The following is an 18,946-nucleotide window of genomic DNA, read 5'->3' as shown; positions in this document are numbered from 1 at the left end:
GGTAGGTTCGGGGGGCGGAGAAGGAACCTCTGTGGGTCCGCGAGGGAACTCGAGCTCCACGGCCGGGCGGACGGCTCCTATACCTCCCGGCCCCATGGAAAACCTTAGGGCCAAAGACCCGCTTTAGGTTAGACTGCGCTTTATCAAGAGCGGTGAAGGTACGCACAAAGGAGCCCAAATCCTTGACAAAGCACTCCCCAAAGAGCATACCTTTGGCCGAGGCACCCGGCTCCTTCACAGCGAGGTTCACTAACTTTGGCTCAATCTTGAGCAAAATCGCCTTGCGGCGTTCAGCCGACATGGCCGTATTTGCGTTGCCAAGGAGGCAAATCAATCTCTGGACCCACCCAATCGCCTCATCGAGGTCGATGGGCTTCGTCCCAGCTTTAGCTGCCTCCAAAAGCTCATAGAGCTTGGCAGCGGGGCCCAGGGTGTCCAGGATCTTGTCCTGACAGTTATGCAATGAAAACTCTAGCCCCTTCCTGGGTTTCCAGCCTGTTTTAGCCAGGAATTGGGAGATCTGAGGGTCAACCTCTGGCGTCTTGCATGCCGCGTCAGGCACGGAAGGCCTCGGGCACTCGGCCCTCAATTTACTGCGCCCCTCTTTGGAGAGAGGGGTACGCATACGAAGTGCCAGATAACTGGCAATGTGCGCGGGCGGGTCCCATTCCGCCGAGCGAGGGTGGCGGAGATCATCGGGATCGAACAGGGGGTAACCCTGAGGATCACAGATGTCCTGCCCCTCACCCGGAGGAAGTGCCGAAGCGTCAAACTCCGCCTCATCGCCGGAGCCCCCTTCCTCATAGGAGGCGTAATCAGGGGGGTCCGAATCCGACTCTCCAGTCTGATCGGTATCCGATCCATCATCACGGGCACGCGCCCGTTTCCATTTTCTGGCCGATTTTGCCCGGCCAGCGGCTCTCTTGCGCGGAAACGCGCCATCTTGGACGGCCATGGGCACGTCAGTCAGGGCAGGTAACATCTGCGTCACATCTGGAGAGACATGTTTAGCCTTAGTTTGAGCCTTGCGACCCGCCTGAGTCTGAACTGCAGGCATGGGAGCAGGCAACATGACAGGGGTCAAAGGCAGTGTTAACGCCTGTTGGATAGTGTGGGAGAGGGACGAGGACACGGTCCCCATGGCCGAAGCCAGAGCCCTCTGCATAGTAGAATCCATAAGGGCCTGGAACTCCTGGGAGGGAGTAAGGCCTAAGTCCCCTGCATTAGGAGTCTGAGAGGGGTTCATAATGGGGTAACTGGGGCTACCAGAACCCTCATCTCTAGCCTGCATGATAAGCAGATTAAATTATAAAATCCAAGTACTGTACCTTTAAATATTTATAACAGGTACAGGGCAGTAAGCGAAGTTAAATATCTAAACTGAACAGGAATTAGGGAGAACAATTAACCTAAACGGTAAAGGGGTTGAGTAACCCACTAAGAAAAATACCTGCACAGTAAATACAGTAGTAAGAGAGGTATAGGGAGCCGACCCGTTGAACCGACCCAGCCACGCGAGTGTCGATGCCGAAAATGGCCGCCGTGCAGAGCGCGCCGCGGCCGCTCCCAAGCTCCTCCCCCGCCAATGGCCGAGGAGAGCGTGAGATACACGCGGCCGGGAACTCCTTCGCACCAGCGGGTGCAAGGAGATAACGGTCGGGTCGGCAGATAAACGCGGCCGCACACGCGGCCGCGAGGGGAAAGGGAAGGGAAACTAGAGAGCAAAAGCTCCGGTGCAAATCTCCCCTGTAAGCCGCGAACCCTGTCTGGGTGAATAAAAGTGTAACACAGACAGGGGAAGCAGCGGAAAAATGCAGGGGAGGCAAATAGCAGAATTACCAACAAAATCAGATAATAATACTAACGCAAACATACAGAAAATGCAACAGAATAATACCAACAATAATCAATCATCAAAAGGGTAGGGTGCATAACCCTAGCAAATAAATCAATCACAAAAAATGCAAGAGAGAAAATAATACTTAGCTGGTCTGAGGACAGCAGCAAAGAAAGAGGAAGTGGAAGTACAAGGATGGAGATTTATGGACTGTTCCTAGAGACTGATTGGCTGCCCTGTTACTAGGCAGATATGGTTGTATCGGTTATATATTTCATATTCTACATATTTTTCTCTTTCAGTATATTTTTTCTTTGCTGCTGAGGAATAAAGTAAGAAAGAGATAGCATAATAGGAGCCTCCGTGTCATTAATAAAATTCATGTTGGAGTATCCAATAAATATTAGGGTCTTCCATTATAATTACTCTATCTATGTGGTTCACACAGGGATGAACTGTGCAGCTTTGGGAACTATAGAAACACTAACTGTGTTAAATGATAAAACAGAAAGATTGTTCCTAATCGAAGCCTATATTCCTGGCCCCTTATAGAAAAACAACAAAGCATCGCAGAGTTCTTTGAAATCCCTCCTCTCTGTGACAGTGAATCTCGCTGCTGGTAATAATGAGAGCCACATCTGCATGACTCTGTACTAACAGCAAGAGAAGATTTCCCAGGAGAATACAGCTCCCACTGGACAGATTGTTTTTCCTATCAGAAAAAGCTAACAAGATGGATATTACAGCCAACAAAAAAAAAATAAAAAAAAAATTAAAATAAAATGAAAGAAACACTATACAAACCTTCAATTAAAAAAAACAAAGCAAGAATAGTATGTATATTTAGATTGTTTTCCCTAATATACAGTATGCAGAATTTCTCCATCCCTAGCCTTGCAGTTTTTATCTTCACAAGGTGCTGTATGTGAAATTTCAGCATCCCTGTCTCTGTGCTATATTTAGTTGCCAGACTATCATTAATGCAGGAGAATGGGGAATAGAGGATCACGTGACCTCCTAGCAAACAGCTTTCACTACAGTCTGTTCAGAAACCGCTCCATCATTAACACTTTCACACCACCCTCACACGTGGAAGGGTTAAAACAAGTCGTTTCCATCGTGTGGGGGTCTAGAGAAAGGGCCGTAGAACTGCAACCCCCATCATGTCTGGCCGAGTGTCATGGGAGTTGCCATTCGAAAAAAAAACAACAACCCAAAAAGTAAATGTTATGTATACGTTACACACAGCAGTGACAAAATGACAACCCAACACAGCAACTGTATTATTGGCCAATAATATAGAGCTAATGGCACAATTAAAATATATGAACTATATGATTTATGCTAAAAAAGAATAATAGTAAAAATGCCAGGACGATACAATATAAGAAATAATAATATAAATATAATAAATATATCATTATATGTGTGTATGTGTGTGCTGTATATATTGAAAAAATAAATAATATAATATAAGTATATATATTTATATATATATTAAAAATAAATACTGTGATATAATAAAATAATATAACAGTAATATATATATATATAAAATAAATAAACAATAATTTAAAAAAAATGTTTCCCAATTGTTCTAATCATGCACAGAATGTACTAAATCCACGGATACATTTTAGAAGGTCACCCAGAAATTTAGGGCATGGCTCACTAATCTCCTTATGTGTGGAGCCGGATGCTGCCCTGTTCTCTGAGTATTTCCTAATGTCTGTTTTTTTTTTTTTTATGTTGCACTGAGAGCCTTGCTCATATTTCTACAATGAGAAACTCAGGGGAAATGCGTATTGAACTGTACTCTGCCTGCATTTGATGATGTCTTCTATGGTGCATTGTTGAGTGCTTACACATTACACTGTATCTACTGAGAGACAATGGGGCAGCTTTTGAGAGCAGGCTATGAAGTTAAGGAGTTAATGGGCATACTGCATTTGAACATCTAATGGATTTTAGCAAAGGTACACAGCACATATTGCAGATGATCAAATGATATTCTACTATGTGTGTCCTAATGATGTCTTTTATAACATGGATGTATAAAGGGTTGTTGCTTTGAATGCACATACAGACAAGTATACTTACTGAAGACATCAAGAGGTTGCACTTGCAAACAGAAAAGGTTAGAGGATTGTTTTTCTCTGCTAAATCAATAGGCCCAGTCTCCTCGCAAATTCAGCAGAGGTGTCTTATTAATTATGAGACGATTCATCTGATCTCAAGAACAGGATGCTTCCTATGCCCCTGCACAAACTTAATAGAAGTGACCTTTTGTTCAACAAAAGCTGCCTCCCCCTTTGTATGATAGAGATTTGATAAGCAGGTTGAAACTAAGGTTGGATCACAGAATCCTAAGTCGTAGCTCTGTGCTCACATTGAGTACTTTGTGACACATATATGGAGTTTATTCACTAAACAATGTATTTTTTTTTTTTTTTTAAAATCTGAATTAAAAGATTTAGGAAATAGGAAAATAGCTAATTTGGAAAAAAAAAATCATCTGTCTCAGCTATAGTCAAAGCTTAGCTATTTAACTTAAATTGTGCAGTTTTCATTTCTATGTTTAGTGAACAAATCCCAAATGATTTGCAGACAAAAAAAGGCAAAGATGTAAACAACATTTTTTTACAAAAATTATTCGTTTGGTTTGCATGTAATGTTTTGTTTAAAGTTTACTATTTTATTTTTTTTCAAGCCTCTCTCTTTTACTGAATAAAACCACAAGGCTGCATAAACATATATTAATACTTGCCAAAATATATATTTAAGGAGCGACAATGCTTGCCAAACATTAATCATTTCTGTTATATATGTCGATGAAAATGTGAACAGTTAATATTGTTTAAAAATAATATTGATAATTTCTATTTTCATCTAAGAAAGAAAAAAAAACACGAAATATATACAATTAAATGAACATCGACACACATTTTTGAAACAATAATTTTATTTAATACTCTTTTTACTATACTTTGTAGCAAATTTTTTTTGCTGATTTGAGCTTATAATAAACTTTATATTTTTTTTTAAATTACATTTATTTATTTTAAAATCAAGGCTCTCTTTCTTTTTTATTTAGTCAAAATCTTTTTACTTTGTATAATTTTTAGCTTTACATATAACTATTGTACGGTTTTACATTTAATTTCCCCCATTTGTGGTTTACACTGTGGGATACTTAGGTAATTATGTGTAACATCTAAACCAAGAGAAGATAAATAAAGGCAGTGACATGAAATTATATCTTGGCAACAGCAGATAAAGCTAATATCCCTCAGCAATCCATCCATCATACTTACCCATTCATAATTTCATCCAACCACCCCATTCATTCATATGTGTACAAATCTATAGGTGTTCTCCTTCCTTATGTACAAGTTTATTTTTTCATTGCTTTGTTCTGAGCTATCCTTTTTTCTTGGTTACATAAGTATTTGCTGATGAGGAAAAGATGGCTCTAGGGTTTTATGGAGAACATTAGAAGATGGAATGGACCACTGGTGGTTGACAAGTGAATATCTACAGTACATTGTGTATGTAGAAGAGATCCCTTGGCTTGTTCTCTAGGTTGGAGTTTTGTTCTGAGATGAGCCCAACTCCCATATCTTCCTCAGAATTGTTATTATTATTGTTAATATTATTATTATTATTACTTGGCCCAGGGCCTTTCCTGAGTTTATTTTAAAGAAGAAAAATAAAAAAAGGAAAAAAAAATAAACGAAAAAAACAACAAAAAAAAAAAAAAACAAGAAAGGAAGCTGAAACAGGGCTCTGTTTTCTCTTTTTTTTCCATTTGAAGATGTAAAGCTGAGGTCCGGTTTTGGCTGTTGTTGCTCACTGTTTGGTAATATTTGGCAAAAAAAAATAAAAAAAAAAAATAAAGAAAAATTAATAATAATAAAAAAACATATTTTTTTTCTTTTCCACAATCCTAGATGGTTATTTTCAGCGTCAAGAAGAATGACTAGGTCCCCCAAAGTACTGACAGATATTTCCTCTAGAAATCCAGCAGGTGGACATTGTAATGGTGGATTCCTGGAGCTTTGGGTCTAGTTGAAGATCCATGTCAGTAGAGCAGAGAGAGACACCATGAGTAAAGGCAGGACGGCAGGTAGCAAGGGTCTGGAGTTGGCTGAGCCATTAGATCCACTACACAGTTGGAACAAGCTGCCTTTAATTTCGAGGTTTTTGGAATCCATTTTCAGTTTATCCCAAATCGCTGCTGCATCATCCTGGCAGTCTGCAATCACCGTGACAGCACAGGCGTGGAATTCATCCCAGTATCTGGGAGGGAGCAATAGGAAAGTTAGTTACATCCTAAACTTCAGTCATTCACCCCATCAGTTACTGCCAAGAGTAAGGTGTATAGGTATACATATCACAACCTACAATATATATATAGACATTCAGCAACACATGTATCTATATTTGTATAGTGTACATAGATATTCTACAATGTATATAGATATACCACAACACATGTATCTATATTTGTATAGTGTACAGAGATATTCTACAATGTATACAAATATACCACAACACATGTATCTATATTTGTATAGTGTACAGAGATACTCTGCAATGTATACAAATATACCACAACACATCTATCTATATTTGCATAGTGTACAGAGATATTGTACAGTGTATACAAATATACCACAGCACATGTATCTATATTTGTATAGTGTACAGAGATATTGTACAATGTATACAAATATACCACAACACATCTATCTATATTTGTATAGTGTACAGATATATTCTACAATGTATACAGATATACCACAACACATGTATCTATATTTGTATAGTGTACATAGATATTCTGCAATGTATATAGATATACCACAACACATGTATCTATATTTGTATAGTGTACATAGATATTCTGCAATGTATATAGATATACCACAACACATGTATCTATATTTGTATAGTGTACAGAGATATTCTACAATGTATACAAATATACCACAACACATCTATCTAGATTTGTATAGTGTACAGAGATATTCTACAATGTATACAGATATACCACAACACATGTATCTATATGTTGTATAGTGTACATAGATATTCTACAATGTATACAGATATACCACAACACATGTATCTATATTTGTATAGTGTACATAGATATTCTGCAATGTATATAGATATACCACAACACATGTATCTATATTTGTATAGTGTACAGAGATATTCTACAATGTATACAAATATACCACAACACATCTATCTAGATTTGTATAGTGTACAGAGATATTCTACAATGTATACAGATATACCACAACACATGTATCTATATGTTGTATAGTGTACATAGATATTCTACAATGTATACAGATATACCACAACACATGTATCTATATTTGTATAGTGTATATAGAGTATTTATACATTATATTTATATTTACTGGGATATATGCATGCATAGATATAAAGTATAATACACCATTCGTGCTTTAAAATCCTCCGTTAATCAGTGATCTAGGTTATTTTCTGTATATTCATAATTCATTTGTTGAGCTATCAAACAGAATAAAAAAAATACACAAAATCCAAGTACAAATACATATTTGTGTGTATATATTTATATATACATATACACACATACATACACACATACATACACACACAACACACAAACACACACAAGCATACCCATAAACATACGTGCAGAGACGGTGTGCTGTGCTGACAAATGAATAAAATATCATGTGTGCATATAAAAACGATTGATGGATTAATCTGTGCCATACAGATATACCATATCGATTCTTTTACTGCATGCCATTTTGTGTCATGGTCACTGCCATTCCTTATATAATTTTATCCGTCTCTGAGGTTCATAACAATTGAGATTTAAAAGCCCCCCATCAAATGCCACCGGTGGAGCTTTCTATTCCAAAAGCAATACATCTTCAAGCATCATTGATATGCAAGTGTTAAATCCCTTGGGGAGGACACGTTTAAAGCTGGTGCCTCCCTTTATCTCTTGATCTCTCATGTGACACGTGTCTCTGTGTTCCCTTGTCACCCTGCCCTCTCTATGCTGTATGAAATGACTGAGGAAGGATAGCTATCTGCACATTACTTGCCCAGACAGGCGCCTGTATGTTGTGTTCTAAAGTGGTCCTACAGAATCTAATTTATGAGCACTCAAAGCTTGTTGTAAACTCCATTGTTGGTGATTTCGTAATAAATAATGAGATATTAAGATGCCAGAAATACCCAAAGCATCTATCTCACGATATCACAGCTGTAATCGCATTCTCCACTAGAAAGCCACATCAATAAACCTTTTTCCACGATCAAAGAAAAGAAAACAATGTATCTTACATGTTCTGTAGAAATTAATGCTATCTGCATACTGTTCGACTTTTTTGGGGTATGTGTTTTTTTGGAGGGATATATATATATATATAATTTAATTTAATTACATTTAGAGAACCTAGATGCTTTAATTTGACAGCTACAAATGAATATGTATGTATCTATACATATATCTAAAAAAAAATCATTACACGTTTACATTTTGCAGAAATAGTACATAATTGTTTGTATAATCATGACTTTGCTTTGCCATTAAGCAGCTATTCGGTGAACAATGAGTTTTGGCGAGTTCATTTATAAACATTTGGCCAAAATAGTCAGAATAGGAGGGAAAACACAACTGAGCAAGAATTTATTTGCTGAATTCTAAAACTGCAGTGAATTAAAAGTCAAATGGCAACATTTAGACAAAAATAAGCTAAACTACGACTTAAGCGCAGTATAAGTGAACAATTGTTAAAATCAGGTATTTTTGATTACATTTTGCAATTCGATCTCCAATTCAATTCGATGTTTAGTGAATAAGCCAGCAAAGTCTGCTTTATTACAATGCAGCTTTCCCAGTTAAACTTTGTAACTCACCAAAATGTGCAATTTAGTTAATTCTTCTACAAACTTTATTAAAAATAATACCTGGCTCTTTAATTTGCATTTCGTTGAAATTGTTGTTGACAGCCATAGAATCCATTTAACACAATCAGGTTATCTTATAAAAGGTCTCTATATAAGTTTGTTTTTATTTCTAATTGGCAACATAAAATGTCTACTTTTTTTTTACTTATGCGAAGTTAAATACACATATATCCATCGAATGATCGTGATCTTCAGGAATTCCATAGGAACCATTTTTTTTTTATATTTAATATTTTGTAATTATTATAAAATAGTTTTTTTTCATCCTGGCTGTTTGAATATATCTTTAAGTGTAAAATTCACGTACAAATACGATTTGATTCAGATGCTTTTGATCAACTTTACATTGACAAAGTCTCAAAAAATGGGATTGAAGAGAGCAGTGTAATTATTATTATTATATTAATCAATCATATCATATCAAAACAGGCTGACATATCGTTAGTTGTACTAGGTAAATAAATAGCACTGGTGGGTGATGTTGAATGGGGGTTGCACTATAAATTAATGTAGGGCAAAGCATGCTTACTAGGTTATGTTCTGGTGACATAGATGTCTGCATTGTAAAGTAGATACACACGTGAAGATAAACTCACACATATACGCACAGACACTCAAATACAGTCACATATGCACACCCACATATACACACAATCATTTACACACATGCACCCTTCTACACACATACACACACACACAAACACACACACAAACACACACACGTATAAATTTACACACACACACACACACACACACACACACACACACAATAAACACAAATACACAACTAGTTCGTAAAAGCAGCTGCTGAGGTTCTTCTGCTTAGTATAAACATATCAAAATTCTGAGCTACAAACAGTTTTGCCCCTTGAAAATACTCAAACATGATTGTAACATGCCTTCAATATATTTCCAAACTTTCTGCAAATAGTGACTGCACTCCATTTTATGTTACTACATATTCCACGTATTTCACAGCATAGTCTTGTTTAAAATGTATCGAGTGCTTTGTTTAGATTAGTGTATAAAATCCATACAGCTGGATCGAAATAGTAAGTAGGCTGTATGGTCCAAGGACAAACATGAAATTTAGAGTGAGAGAGGCCAGTATGTCATGTACGTACCTTTCATACCCAGGTATCAAGATAAGTCATGAAAGGTGAAAGGTTTAGGGCCCCCGCCATGGTTATCATTGGCACTGAAGAAATATAGTTCACAAGCTCCTGCAGTACCAAGGACAGCCACCAGTGGTGGAATACAGGGCCCTCCAAGGCATTGATGGTTAACCTTGGCACACCAGAGGTTTGTGAAATGCATTCCTCATCATGCTCAGCCAGCCTTTATATTCACAAACATCTGGGATGCCAAGCTTGGCCATGGTTATCAAGGTAAATCAAATCAGCTGTTAGTACACCCTGTCCAACAACAACAACAACAACAACAAAAACAGTAAACTTAAAATCAGAGAGGCTTACGTGCAAACAGTATTGATGTCTTTTTCTTGGTCGAGGCCGTGTGAAAAGCTTTCCACTTGCTTGCCCATGGTGATCATACAATTGGAGAATCCCTCAAAGAGCGCATCGCACTTCCCTGCTGACCTTACAGCCTGCACCAGGTAAGCTGGGGACACAGATCAGCACCACATCAGAAGGACAGCTCCCAGTAAAGCCAACACCAGGGGCAGGCAACCAGATGTGAACTACATCTCCCGTTAATGCGTTTACAGCCATAATGCTGGCAAAGCATCATGGTAGTTGTAGTCCACAACTGAAGGTTGCCTACCCCTGGCCTACACATTAACATTGTACATATAATCCATTAAAAAAACGCAGAAACTGTAAATCAAGTTAAATCGAGCAGTTTTTCACTAAACAGTAAAGTGTAATGACGGAATTGCAAAACTTAGTAAATATGTACAATTTTTTCATATCAGCTATTTTGGCTTCAGTTTTGTAATTAGAGTTTCGAATCACAAAAAAAATCGCTGTTTAGTGAATAAACCCTTAGCATAGTCGATTCTGTATTCTTTTTATCTGTCACTGCAATTGTTTCAGCATAGTTTTTACTTTAAGTATTTCAGAGCATGAAATGGTTTAGTTCCAAACAATTCATCATGTTCTCTGTATCATATCAAGAATGCAACATTAAAGCACAATAAAATGACTCGAAGGGTGTTTAATAAGTGAATTGTTAGCTCAACTGAATAGCTAATAGTTTGCTGTGGTTATTTGATCAAAATACCGACCAAAACTCCCTCTTAAGAGGATGGACTTAAAAATATATACATTTTACAGTCAATGCTTCTAGTAGGGGTGGCTAAATGTGTACACAGACAGTAAGTCGATATCTGAATATATGTTATGTGTGTACTACTTTGAAAACTCTTATAGAAGAGTGAGCCTTTTTATCTCGTATCTTCCAGGGTCTATGGGGACAAAAATGACAGAAGTGATACATAAATTGTTCAACTGTAACCATTTAAATCCACTACAAAAATGCAAACAATATGATAAAACATTCTTAGACCTTAAAAATAAAAATAAGTACACAACTGTTAAGAAAGGACGATTAAAACTGTTTTTTATTTTTTTATTTTATTATATATATATTTTTTTTGTTTCAGTGAAATTAAACCATTTTTTTGTTGTTGTTTTTGTTTTATGTTCCCCAAGTCGCTGTTAAAGGAGTTTTCTATTAAGAGCTTATTTCGGATATTGCACATTAAGAGACGTAACATTCTATTGGTTTCCAGAGGGATGGAGATAATTTCAATGTAACAGCATGCATACTGCAGTGATCAAACTGTGTGCCACGTAAGAGCTGGGTACCATTTTCTAGACTAGGATGTAAGCCATCTGCATTGCATGCCTGCTCTGCATATTAGACTCACATATCACCTGTGTGCAGATGCAGAGTATTCAGCAGATATGTGTACGACTGATTTACTTTATGGTCTACCACTCCCATGACACTAAGCCAGCCTACAGGTGCATGGTGTCTGATTAGATAAAGCAACAACATCTTACTTTGCTATATCATGGCACCTGCATATTGTCAATAGGGAAAGCTCTCTGGCACTCTAAATGTTAAATGTTAGATCTTTATTGTTGTGTTATTTGTTGATATATTTTTCTTTCCAAGCACTTTTTTTTTTTTTTTAACGAGTGTTGTAAGTGATGGAGCGTTAGCATTAAAAATGCATGTGTGCATTACCACATGATTTTCCAGCATCTTTTATAAAAAGAGCACAGGGCAGATCAAACACAATCAGATGGGTAGAAGGTTAAGTATTTCATATATTTCCTGACTTTTGTTTTAAGAGTGGGAAAGGTGTCCCTAGGGCCAGTCTGTGAAAAAAAAACCAAAAAAAAACAAACCTCTGGGTTTATTCACTAAACAGTGATTTGACCACATAAAGACTGGTAGTGGGACATTATTTTTGTTAGATTATTTTGACATACAATTTGCAGTTTAACATTTCACTACTTGCTGTTTAGTGGATTAAAATTAAACGAATGGTGCATTTAAAGCATTTAATTTAACTACATGAGTGCCAGAGAATTGTTATCTAATTAGAAAATCACACACACTTTGTAAAAACAAGTTGTTACTAAGTCGTTTGTAGTTTAGTGATTTGTGTTTTTCATCATTCAGGTTAAAATATAGTTTGTGTTTATTTTTATTTTGTCAGAAAATGGAAGTTATTCACTCACTCATTTGATTTTCAGATTTAGCCTTAGAAATAATATATAACCCGTCCCTCTCTCCCTCCAGAAATATTCAGATCAAGGAAGTCACAACTAAAATCCACCTAAAGATCTTCTTCTTATTAAATCATGGTGCATAGCACATTGATAATTGATTAAAAAGAGAGAGATGTCAGATTGAAAGGTGACACCCACTTACTATGTATGAATTAAGAGAAAGGAATCTGCAGTACTCTGAGATCCACCCTCTTGCATTGGTTTTTACTCTAAAGTCAAGGTAGTCCCAAATCTCCCCACCCCCACTCCCATGCTTCCAAATTAATTACACTACAGTAGGTGGAGTGGAAAATATAATATATATAAAACCATTAGCCCAGGGCCAGCAAGTCAAGAGCAAGTGATTATAGCTCCACATAAACACACTATTTTTTAGAGACACCAACTGCTCTTACACCATTGTCTTATCTGCACAAATGATCACTGCTACAAAATGTTTCTGCAGTATCTGCGCATGTGCAGCCTTGTGGCAGACATATTTCTTACAATAAATACAGGAGGTGAGTGCCACTGCATGTATTAACTCTTCTGATCTCTGATTCTCTTCTCTTGCCAATCAGGACATTTAAACGCACTATACCCATGAATGAAGCGGTTGCTCTACACTCCTCCAAACTATGAATGAAATAGTTAATGAATTCGCAAATGTCTCCTGACAAACAGCATTCAAAGCTGTCACAGGTTCAACTACACCCCACACACTTGATAACGAAAAGAGCCATAATGCTACAAGATACATCTGCCAAGCAGAACTCTTCAAGGGAAAAAGAATCTGCTCTGGGTGAGATCTGAGCCAGTAAACAGTAACATTCTACAAACCTACTTAACAAAATATCTATTTGCCAAAGGATTTTTTTTTTTAACCAACGAGTTGCACCAATACATTATAACACCATGAAATCAATCCATGCATCTTCAAATTCTATAATATGATAAAACAACACGGTATATATAACTTTGCAGAATAATTACCAGACAATCATGCTATAGATTTGTATCCAGAAAGCACAGCGATGAACACACCCTTTAAAGCACCTCAATCGTCTACAAATAATGTCGAAAATTATAATGCACCCTTGTGTAGTTACCCCAGTGTACCCCATGTTCACCCAGGTGTGCTTTGTATACCACAGGGTCCTTTTTTAAGGGTATGGATATATGTTCTGGGAGGGGATGTAAATATATTGTTTTTCAATCTAGAGCATTGAAGATCATATGTTCTAGAATGGTGAATTTGCATCGATATGTATTTTAGATACTTGTTAGAATGTATGTATGGTTTTATAATTGATATATATATATATTTTTTTTTTCTTCTTCTCAAAAGTGTGGTAAGTATACACAAATATATTTGTGAACTTTTCTAATTAAAAATCTATTTAAAATTATAAAAACACATGATATATATTTTTTTCCTAGTATTGACATTTTTTTTAATATTATAGTAGTTATATCCATAAATAAATTAATTCTTGCTCATGTCAAGCATAGTTCGAAATAAAATGCATTTATTTAAAAAAAAAAAAGAGACACTATTTTCAAGCTTATATGCACAATAATCAGTTTCATTAAGCAAAACTCATTAAAATGGAGAGATTAAAAATGCAATAAAATGAATAAACAAAGTCTCTGCATTAAATGAAATCCATTGACATGTCAGAATGTGAGCCCTGTATTGAGATAATAAGACTGTCTTGTAGATGCAGACATCCCTTTTTTTTTTTTTTTTTTTTTTTTTTTTTTATAATTAACAAGCTCTCTCAGATGTGTTGCTGACTGCCTGTATAGTCACTAATGCCATTACTGGTGTAAAGTCAATTTTAACGCCTCAGATCAAAGTCACAAGGGTACAGGAATTGTACAGATGAGAATAAAAACCAGATACTTTCTTCACAGCCAATAGCATCTACAGTATCTATAGTCACTTGAAGTGGGAAAAGGAGCTATTCTTCCTCACTTATTATCCATGCTTTCATTAGCTGGGATTATTCTCTGGGATTCTACCTTGTTAAGCACCAGAGCTGTGTTAATTGCATGTCTTCATTTGTATACTTTTTTTTTTTAGTAGAAGTGCTAATTGAATATTTTCTATTCTGTCAGCTGGGCAACAAGGATGTACAGAGCTGTGTGGCAACACACTGAATTCAGACAAGATCCTGCAGGTTCCTCAGCCAGATAAGTGTATTGTTGTACTTAGTAAGTGTGAGAGCTTCTGTCACTGGGGCCCATTTGTCACAGGGTTAGAGAGGAGAGGTGCCAAGGATAGCGGGTTCCAGCAGCTACTGTCGCAGTGAATAGCTTACACTGAAGTATGAGCAGTGTTTTTAAAGGCATAGTCACTCTGTATGGAAAAAACTAATAAGATCTGACTCTGCCCATTCATAAACCGTACTATAATCCTTATACCAGTCTGTACACACAGGTCAAATTACATAAACACAGCAAATAAAAAAAATAAAACCTAACAATTTATTGCATTCAAATTCTATGGAAAATCTGTCTGTCTGTCTATCTATCTACTTTTACTTCTTAATGCACCAAAAATTCATTCCAGCATACGATATTTTTTAATTAAGCTTACAAATATAAGACCTTACAGAAGAAAAAAAACCGAGATCCTTTCAAGCTTTTATTTAAATATATATAATATATATATATATATATATATATATAAATATATATATATATATATATATATTTTTTTTTTATTTTTTTTTTTTTCTTTCATTTGATTTTCTTTCATTTAAAATGACACTATAACTGGTATAATTTAGGACAGTCGGTTGTTTTGCAGCACACAGAATAAACGGAATCTCGGTACACGAAAAAGCTTTATTTTTCTAGCTGAGTGAGTCTTTGATGTGCTATAAAAATACAATACTACACATTGTTTCTGTTTTTTTTTATATTAGCTTTCATACTTTCATTAGATCTCTTTTTATTTTTTATGTTTTGCATATTTCCTTTAGATCAGCATGAGTTGCACCGATGCATATTTCCTTTAGATCTATATGAATTAAATGATTGCATATTTCCCATAGATCTGTATTCATGAATTTGTCATGAATTTGTATTTTTCTTTAGAAATTCATGGCTGTAAACCATTCCCCATTTCCTTTAGATCTACACAAATGTAATGACAGCCGGTTTCCATTAGATCTGCACGGATTTAGTTACAGTATTAGGAAGGTCTGTTGTTTTTTATCCTGCACCCAGTGCATGCACTCAGATTATTTGTTTTGGTTTCAAGCATTTTAAGATACACCAAGCAGATTTAAAGCAAGCAATGGAGAATTCACGCTACATAATGCAATATGTCTCAGATTTACAATGGAAACCGAGTTCTTCATACAAAGCCCATTTTACCAGGACTATAGAATCAAAACCTTATTAATTCTCCTGCGTTTTTTTTTTAACATTTATTCTACAAACTAGATACTGATGTCTACAGGGATAGATTCGCCAACGTTCGATCTCACGTTCCATTTAACATTATGCAGTTCACTCACCTAGCTGCACAGCAAGGACCAGAATAATATATCTGCCGTTCAACTGAAGTCCCATCCTACATTGAATAAAACCATTGGAGATTGTAGATATTAAATAGTTACTTTGGAAAACCTTGGTGGGGATTGAAGACTAGGCATTGCCAACAAGTTCCCGCAGCTGACACTTAGCAGAGCCGGAGAGAGAAGGGAAGGGGAAGGAAGAGAGGGGCAGAGAAGAAGGGAAGAGCCTGGGTGGACCATACTATTTGCAAAGGGGAGGACGGAGATCAGCCCCCGCCCCCACCCCACTGCCAACATTGAAAGCAAAGGCTCGTCGAAATTGCCCGTTTGCCTTTATATGGATCTCGGAAGGGGGGTAGCTATTTGCAGTCATCAGAGGCTGTGATTATCTAGATATATCCTTTATTACCGTGCAATCAGACTGAGCACCCACCACCACCTCAGTGAGACAGCCCATCCTCCCCAGGGGTTGATGGGTTAAAACTACATGTAAGTAAGCCATTGCTGTACAGAAAGGGTACCCTGCCAATACACAAGATTGCATATACACAGGGATTCCTGATATGACTATATAAGATGTCCAGCTGCACTCTGAGTTAGTTATAACAGCAGGAGCTTTCACAGCCCTCAATACACCGTGTTGCCTTCCCTACCTATATCACAGTAACATCACACAAGGTGTAATACAACGAGGTGAAAATCACAATTCAGTGTAACCTAGTTTTTGAATGTGAAAATTTCATAAATATCAATTTATCGTTAAATAGTGTCAAGAATCAATATGTCACTGCACACTTTGTCAACTAAATGCTAGTCTAATTAATGTAATAGAAAAAATAAACACTGCTCTGTTGCATTCTTTAAAGTTTAGCCTTTTCTAGAACAGACACAGTTTGTCATTTAAGCTGTTTTTAATTCTGTCAAAAAAAAAAGGGGGGGGGGGGGATATTTGTAACTTGTAAATACAATCGAATATTGCTGAATCAACTCTGGAATACCAAAAATATCTCTTGAACTGTATACCTTTTCCAGTCATGTTTAATTCTATCAGTTCCAGATGTGTACAGTTCTATTATACCTCCTCTTCCTTTAACTGGATGCCTTTTGGCTACAAGAATGTCTTCCAAATTAACAAGCATTGTAGATAACTTTGTAAAACGTAATGTCGATTTATTTGCTATTTTGTATATAAGAACATAACACTCATTGCAATAAGAGAGAACATGGTGTGGACACCATCACCAAAGGAGAAAGACACGGACTGCAGGTTTTAGCTGAATGGAAAAAGGATTTCCGAAGAGAATTGTTAGAACTTAGAAGTGAACTGCATAGAATTTTCAATGCTTGCTCCCCCCCCCCCTCCCCCCTCCTTCCAGTCTAGGTGGAGCTCATGACAAGATGATGTAATCTTTCTCAGATTTAACATTTATTCATTGCAATGCTTTACTTTTACATTTCGTTCTCCATTCTCAGTATATGATTTGCCAATAACTTAATATCACAATTCAAGTTTATAAACGTTTCTACCTAAAGACTAGAACTGTGATATTGTCAACTTTGAGATATGTACATGTATGTTATATAATACACTATAATTCATTCATTTGTGTCAGTACAGTAATATAATAAGTATAAAAATCCAAATCTAATATTGATGTAAATATTTATTTGAAGAATCCTATAATCCCCTAACTGTTAGCTTCTTGATGTCTGGTAGGTATGAACACAGAAAAGCAGACGAATTGAAATCAATCTATCTGCCTGCCTGTCTATGTCTGTCTGTCCAGATTCTGTAGATATTATATAAAGTACTCATTAATCATTTCTCTTTTAAACTTTATTCTCTATATACCCTATGGATACTGTATGTAAACCTTATATTCACATGACATTAGACCATTTCAATTCCTCGGTGATCTATTTCTTTCAATGCGATTCCGATCTGTCCATACCATCCCTCCTAAATTGTGCCCCTGTACCACTCCACCCCCCCCCCCCCCCAGTTCTGGTTCTCACTCTCCTGCAGAGGATCCTGTGCTGTGACGTAAGCTGAGAGAGAGCTTTGATAGATGTTTCCTGCACCTGCCCTGCATCCTAATACACCCTCAGAACCAGGGAGACCTGATGGTATCCTTGGCTTCTCTTGATTGCTCACTGTCGGGAAAGCTTAGGTGGAGGGGGAGCCTGGGCGGAAAGAGTAGGAGGGAATCCTTCCCCATCAAAATGATAAAGCACTGTGTCCTGCCTGCTAGACGTCAGGATGCTGCACAGGTACTTACAGGACAGAAGAATGCCCTTGAGCTGTTTCAGTTCCATCCCACCCTCACTGCCTCTTGTCAGTTCCTCCTTTTCACACTTTCAATTTCTCACATGCTTTTCCTCAGCCTTTTAATTTCCATCCTTCAACCTCCCCTTCTCAAAGATTCTCATTCCTTCACAAAGCTTGCCTATTCATCCCCACAAGCCATGGATTTACTGGCATATGTTTAATTAGTGCTATACAGTAGTTTAGACTGATGCAGGTTTCATAACTTAGAATTCTCAGTGTATGGCTGGGATGTCAAGGTTAGATTTTCCATATGGCTCCATAACCAAGGATTAGATTCATCTTTAAACATATAGTCCTGAGAATTGTCTACATGTAAATCTATTTATAGCTCTTTCAGTGTTTAACCTCATTATCCATGATTCTCCTCTGTTAGATGCTATGGTTACATTCATGCTCATCTGCTTAATAAACTCCTGTCCCCTTGTTCAATTACCCAAAGCTCTAAGCTCTCACTGCAGTACTGTACTTCCTCCCTCTTCTGCTGCAGTTTTGCTGCTCAAAACTAATTAAGTCCCAGGAC

At 36.9% G+C, this 18,946-nt stretch overlaps 1 protein-coding gene across 1 annotated transcript; it reads right to left on the bottom strand.

Moving 5' to 3' along the window:
* Window positions 1–4,863: 4,863 nt before the first annotated feature.
* On the bottom strand, window positions 4,864–16,406 carry NRN1 (neuritin 1). The gene is made up of 3 exons (XM_063450534.1): window positions 16,098–16,406; window positions 10,300–10,444; window positions 4,864–6,136 (listed from the first exon to the last, which is right to left on the bottom strand). Exons 1-3 carry the CDS (start codon window positions 16,150–16,152, stop codon window positions 5,902–5,904), a joined length of 435 nt encoding a protein of 144 aa, XP_063306604.1. The 5' UTR covers window positions 16,153–16,406; the 3' UTR covers window positions 4,864–5,901.
* Between the last annotated feature and the right edge of the window lie 2,540 nt (window positions 16,407–18,946).

The sequence above is a fragment of the Pelobates fuscus genome, chromosome 4 (assembly GCF_036172605.1).
Source record: "Pelobates fuscus isolate aPelFus1 chromosome 4, aPelFus1.pri, whole genome shotgun sequence".
Taxonomy (NCBI): domain Eukaryota; kingdom Metazoa; phylum Chordata; class Amphibia; order Anura; family Pelobatidae; genus Pelobates; species Pelobates fuscus.
This window is presented reverse-complemented; position numbering and strand designations above follow the sequence as displayed.

Coding starts and splice junctions, on each gene's coding strand:
- NRN1 (XM_063450534.1), bottom strand. CDS start 16,152: ATGGGACTTCAGTTGAACGGCAGATATATTATTCTGGTCCTTGCTGTG. Junction 10,445..16,097: donor GGTCCTTGCTGTGCAGCTAG/GTGAGTGAACTG, acceptor CTGTGTCCCCAG/CTTACCTGGTGCAGGCTGTA. Junction 6,137..10,299: donor GACATCAATACTGTTTGCAC/GTAAGCCTCTCT, acceptor GCTCCCTCCCAG/ATACTGGGATGAATTCCACG.